We start from the raw sequence: 6,575 nt of genomic DNA on the forward strand, positions 1-6,575 counted from the left end.
AAGGCTGGGGGGAGACACAGAGCAGAGGCAAGCAGAAAGCCAAGGAGAGGGGCCCAGACTGGGAGCTCCCAGCACAACCCTGAGTCAAAGGAATAAACAGAAACTGAGTTAGGAAGGTTTCAGAGCAGCAGCCATGTTAGTCTGTATCCGCAAAAAGAAAACGTGGACTTGTGGCACCTTAGAGACTCACAAATTTATTTGAGCATAAGCTTTCGTGGGCTACAGCTCACTTCATCGGATGCATCGATGAAGTGAGCTGTAGCTCACAAAAGCTTATGCTCAAATAAATTTGTTAGTCTCTAAGGTGCCACAAGTCCTCCTTTTCTTTCTCAGTTAGGAAGGAGTTGCTGTGCGGGAGCCCACGGCTGGGACAGCAGATGGTGTAGTTTGGGATTGAGGGGCATCAGCAGAGCTGGGTGGGAGGCCAGAGCTGGGGCAGCAGGGACTGTGGGGCTGGATTGAGGGGCACCAGAACTGGTTTTCCCATGCCCCACTCCTGGCTGTGCTCGTGTTTCCTCAGAATTCTACTCCGCTGGCCCCAGGAAACCCTCTCGCCCCTCCCTTCCCAGGGAAGGACCCCAATGGTGCCTTGTGACTGCAGGGACGTGGCTGCCCCAGCTCCGGGCCAGCCACAGACTGTTAATGGTTCATTCGCTCAGGGATAAAACATTGGAGCAGCCTCCAAGGGAGAAACCCAGCAGGGACAGGACCAGCTGCTGCCAGGCAAGGACTTCACTGCCTCACGGACACCCTGTCCCCCTATCTTCCCTGAGGCTGCCCCTTACCCTGGCACAGAGACCGCCCAGGTGAGTGGGAGCTACTGAGAGCATCTGAATCCTGCACAGACCAGCCCTGGCATGGCAGGGGCCACACAGACAGACAGGGATTGCTACTGTAGGATCTTTCGTGAGCACAGAGGCTGCACACAGACTGGTTTGTTATTATAGGGTCTCTGGTGAGCACAGGGGCTGCACTCAGACTGCTTTGTTACTGCAGGTTTGTCATTGCAGGGGTGGGAGGTTACACACACCCTGCCAGCTTCTGGGGTGACATTGTGGTGACAGACACAGGAAACTGATACATTTCTCTCCTCCACCTGCGCAGGTGCCCCCAACGCCACAACCTCTGGAAGCTGCCAAGGGCCCATCTCAACAGAGATGCTGATCCTGAGCTGCTCCTCCAAGCTGCAGCAGCTGGAGGCGACACTACGGAGGCTCCTGCCTGAGACGTTGCAGGTGACATGGCTGTGTCTAGCCCCACTGCCCGCACCCCCGGGACGGGACTCAACCCCCCAACCCCCGCCCCAGTCATGGAGCAGAGAGCAGGGGAAGGTCGCTCTGACTCCCCTGGGAGATGGGTTAGAGATCAGGCTAGAGGGGCAGGCCCCTCCCCCGAAGATGCTGTCTACTCTCCCAGCCACCTGCTCCTGCACCTCTCGTGTCTCCCAAAGTCCAAACCCACCACCAATTCCTGCTGCTCACCCAGTGTAGCCAGTGGGACCTTCCTAGCCAATCACAGGGCAAGTTGGCTCTGTATCAGCCAATCACACCACAGGTGGGCACCGTGTCAGCCAATCACTGCATGGGCGGGCTCTGTGACAGCTAATCAGAGAGCTGGGTAGCTCTAGCTCCCTCCATGGCTCCATGCCCATCACATGGCTCCAGTGGGTGTGCGGGTCACCAGCCCCTTTGACCCGTCTCCCCCACGCTCAGGATCTCCCCTGCAATACCAGCCCAGGGGCCACAAAACAACTTAGGGATCAGACCCCAAAATCAGGACAGTAAATCGGGGTGGGGGGGAGGGGAGACAAGCCCCGCCCAGCCCTCACTCCCCATAGACCTTGCCCCATATTACCCCCAACACTCAACCCCCCCACATCACAATTCCCTCCCTGCCTCTCACGCCCAACCCTAGTGTCACCCCACATCCCCCCACTCAGCCCCCAATCTCTTCTCCTTGCTGCTCCCCACATTCCCCTGCAACTCCCCAGTCTCTGCTCCCCAAAGCCTGGGGCAGCCATTTTCCCTGGCCTTGCCCCCGTGAAATCATTCTGAGGAGGCAGCCATCTTGGCTAAGGGCAGCTTGTGGTGTCAGCCATACTGTCAGGGACAGGAGAGGGCGGCCATTTTGGGGAAGGGCAAAAAACACTCGGAGAAGGCGCAGAAGACCACGACGCTGAAACCGCACAATAAACATTTGGAGGCTCCTGGCACAGTCGTGAGAGTGGGAATTGCTGTCCCTCCTCCAGCTCTGATCCCCAACATCCTTGTATCTCTGGCAGGTTCACAGTGTCGTGATGAACATAAACCGCGGGAACCCGGCTGGACATGAAGTGCTGGTGGATACATGGCCCGAGTTCAAAGCCATCCTCACCCGGCCGCACAGAGAGGTGCCGCCCCTTAGCCACCGTGCTGCACCTGGGGGACTGGCTGGCTCAGGCGGGGTTGAGGGGCGGGGAGGAGGAGAATTGGGATTTGGGGCCTTTTTCAGGCTGGATCAGGGTGGGCAGGCAGATCAGTCATTCCTTTGGGAGTTCGCCACCCTGCTCCATGTCTCCCCTGGCAGGTGGCATCGGACAACGCTGATTTCTACACCAACACATACGCAGCGTTCTACCGGGACCTAGGCGCCAACCAGGCCCTGCTGGGCAGTGCCGTCAACTGGGGCCAGGCCTTCTGCATCCTCGGTAACATGCGCCCCACAGGACTGGGGAGAGCCACACAGCGATTGAGCAGATACATCATGTCTGGGCCCAACCCCTGGATCCCACCCTACAGTGCCAGCCCCGAAGCCCTCAGCTCCCCCGAGGCTGCACAGCTGCTCCCATGAGCTCTTTGGGGTCAGGTACCTATGGGGCAGCCCCTTGCGAGGGCTGGGCAGCGGTCAGCTTACCTGACCACATCCTCTTCCCTGAGGGCTGGGGCTAGGGGATTGGAAGCTCAGACTCCTGTCCCCTGTGCCAGGCTGAGCACCCCACACATATGGACCCTTTTCTCACCACCCTACAGTCCCCGTTCCCACTGCTCACGGTGCATTCCTGCCACCTGCAGGGCTCCAGAATGGGGTGTACGAGGCCTCCAGGGACATCGCCAAGGCTAAGGCAGTCCAGCTGGAAGCATCCCGCTACTTCACCTACCTCCACCCAGATCCCAGCACCATGCCTGAGATCCGGTCAGTGTCTGCCTGCATCACAGGACCCCACAGGGGGTGTGGTAGGGAAGGGGACAGCCTGAGAGGCTGGGGCATTGGCCAGCATGGCACTGGGATACCCACGCTCTGGCTGCCTATTCCCCATACAGGGCCTGGGGCTCTATTGCCGCCAGCAGAATCCCAGTGGGATTGGCGCTAAGCCCAGCCTCCCTCAGGGACCCCGCTGGGACTGGGGAGCATAGCCATTGGGTGGGGCCAGGTATGGGGAGGGCCCTGTTCAGCTGCTGCACAGGGCCCCAGCCTCTGCCAGAAAACCCTGATGCAAATGACCAATGGGACCCATCCACAGCCCCTGGGGAAGGGCACTCCTGCAAATAGCTATCAGCCCTGGCTGGGCTTGGGCAGTGAGCGACTCTGCTCACCTGTCCCTTCACCACATCTGTCCTGGACCAGGATGGAGAGGAACCTTCCCGGTCCACAGCCTGTTCAGACTTCGGCTCCTCACCCAGAACCCCAGGAGGGGCAGATACCCAGAGGGCGTCTCTACCAGGAAGGGAAATGAGACACTCAGTTCTAACTAGAAGGGACATTAGGCAGAGCTGCCACTGTGTGGGTTAGTGTCCCATTCCCCACCCCCTGAGCCAGCCAACTCCCCCCTCCACTTGGCTACAGCATCCCCCTTTGCTGAGTCCCATGAGTTTGGCGGGGTTTCATGATGACCTTCATGGGAATTCCCCTCTGCCGGGAGGGGGGGGGAAGCCCCCTCTGATTGGCTGCCTCTCACAGCTGCTGCAGTAAGAGTTCCCTGCCCCTCCCCATAGTAATGTGACACCCTTGTCATGGGTGGAGTGGGGAGGCGGGGAAGAGGCAGCAAGAATTGCTCAGCATCTCAGGGTGACATCGCTTCTGCTCCCCATCCCTTCCTGTGAGCAATGGGCACAAGATGGTGCCTGGGCTTCCCCCTTCCCTGGAACACCTGGCCTGGGAGAGGAGAGCTCGCTGCAGCCCCCACAGGGCTGGGAGGGGTGGAACAACATCACGAGGTGCAGAGGGGAGGCTGGGGACAGAGTTGATGGGTGACTGTGGGGGGCAGAACTGATGGGGCAGAATGAATTGCTGTATGGGAGATGGAGAGATGTGGGACTAGGAGCTTCTGCAGTGGGAAGAATAATAAATCTGGGAGTGTTGGCAACACGCGGAGGTGGAAGGAGTTCAACTATCAAGGGACACCAGCAATCACAACGTAATCTTTAAAAAAAGCCTCATGATCTTAGGGCCAACCTCATGATTCTGGGGTCTGACTCCCGATCACTGATCCTTGGAGCTTGGCCCTGCTGCTCTCTGCCCCCCTAGACTGGACCTGTCTGTGAGGCTGTCATCCCTGGATGTTTCCCATGCCGACCTGCTGAATGAGACGTGGGCCTTCGGGGGGAACGACAACAGAAGGAGGTACCTGGCCAACCTGATCCGCCACTTCCCCAGTGTCTGCCTCCTGGACGCTGCTGGACGCCCTGTCAGCTGGATCATTACAGACGCATTTGGCATCATGACTCACGGCTACACCCTGCCCCAGCACCGGGGACGCGGCTACATCCAGGTGCTGCTGAATGTCATGGCCAAGCAGATGCACACATGGGGCTATCCCAGCTACTGCCACGTGGCCGTGGACAACTACCCCATGCAGAGGCTGCAGGAGAGGCAGGGCTTCCAGTGCCAGCCCAACTGGTGCCACTTCATCCTCCAGAACATAGCACTGCATAGAACCCACACGTTAACCCCCAGCCCAGAGGCGGGCACAGCCCCCGCATGAGTCCCCAGCCTAGCCACCCAGGGGACCTGTCAGGCTGAGGCTAAGGGAAGCCAAGGGAGGGTGTGGGGGAGTCTGGGGATCAGTGTTATGCCCAGTGGAACCAGTAACATCTTCCAGCGCCAGCCTCACATGGGGCCTGCTACCCGCAGCCCCAAAGGCCTTGCCCTCCCCCACAGCCCAATACTCATCTTTAGAGGGTCTGTCCTACTCTCCTGAGCACCGTAACCTGCCCTCCTTGGTGGACCCTACCCCCAAGACCCGTACACACAGCACCCCCATCCCACTTCCACTACACTGCCCCATCCCAGTTCCTCTTCCAGACACGCCAGCAATGGCTCAATGATCTTCCACCTAATCAAGTTACATGCTCACCCTCCTCCTGCATCTGCTCTGCTCCCCTGCTTTCCCTGGGACATCCTGCTCAGCCTATTGCATCTCTAACTCCGCCAGTCAGTGTGTCACCCTTCCCACACCCTGATAGAGACATCTCCCGATCTCCCTCTCCCCCGCTTCTCTGGGGCTTGTCACATTTCTCGCCATTGCAGTCTGCTCTCATCAGCTCCTTTCGCCACTCCTGGACAATACAAACAGTAGCAGCTTTAAACGGGGCAGGAGGGGCTGTGCAATAGGTCCCCATTCAGCAACATCTCCTTGAGCACAACGTGCCGGGCATGATGTTTCTAACACACAATACCTGTTCCGTATTGATACTATCCAGCCCGAAAGTGTTCCCGTGCCAAGGACTCCCTCAAGGGCCAGTCTGTCTCAGTAACTCATGGGTTAAATACCTCCTGGGGATGTTGATTATCCTCAAAGCAAACTTCACTATCCCCAAAGATTTCCGGCCTGAAGTCACACTCAAACCCAATCCAGATGTGTTAAATTCAGCACCACACAGCCAAGACACCCAAATCCCCTTAACTCCACCCACCGGCATTGACTGATAGCAGGAAGCAATTGGGGCTTTGTGATCCCAGCTGCAATTAAATTGATTGTTGAGGACACCTTTGTGGCAGCACTCCCTGGCACGGCTGGGACCTCGTGGGTGACGGGGATGGCAGAATTACAGCTAGGGCCTCACAAGAGGGAGTTACTCACCTTGTGCAGTAACGATGGTTCTTGGAGATGTGTGTCCCTATGGGTGCAGTGTCCCTTTGGTAGCAGTGTCCCGTTGAGCCCGCGCATGTGCTCTCCCTCCCTTGTGGTCTGCCTCAAGGCTCTTTAGCACTGCACGGGCGAACCCCCCTCACTTCCTTCTCTACCACAGAGCCCCATAGAGAACTCCAAAGTAGAGGGGAGGAGGGCGGGTTGTGGAGCACCCATAGGGACACACATCTCCAAGAACCATCGTTACTGCACAAGGTGAGTAACTTCCTCTTCTTCTTCGAGTAGTGTCCCTATGGGTGCTCCACTTTAGGTGACTCCAGAGCAGTACCCACCACTGGAAGCTGGGACTTTGGAGCGGAGTCTTTTAAAACAGAGAGCACTGTGGAGTCGAAGGTGGTGCAAGTAGCCAAATCTTCAGTGATCGCATAATGTTCTGTGAAAGTATGGACAGAGGCCCCAATCATTGCTCTATAGATTGGGGAGATAGGGGTATCCCTATGGAATGTGA

The 6,575-nt window shown here is 57.9% G+C and overlaps 1 protein-coding gene across 1 annotated transcript; it reads left to right on the top strand.

The window, feature by feature from the left end:
* Positions 1-857: 857 nt before the first annotated feature.
* Positions 858-4,960, top strand: LOC144266736 (glycine N-acyltransferase-like protein 3). The gene is made up of 6 exons (XM_077820231.1): positions 858-933; positions 1,105-1,235; positions 2,282-2,389; positions 2,566-2,686; positions 3,051-3,171; positions 4,504-4,960. Exons 1-6 carry the CDS (start codon positions 858-860, stop codon positions 4,958-4,960), a joined length of 1,014 nt encoding a protein of 337 aa, XP_077676357.1.
* The last annotated feature ends 1,615 nt before the right edge of the window (positions 4,961-6,575 follow it).

The sequence above is a fragment of the Eretmochelys imbricata genome, chromosome 6 (genome assembly GCF_965152235.1).
Source record: "Eretmochelys imbricata isolate rEreImb1 chromosome 6, rEreImb1.hap1, whole genome shotgun sequence".
Lineage (NCBI taxonomy): Eukaryota > Metazoa > Chordata > Testudines > Cheloniidae > Eretmochelys > Eretmochelys imbricata.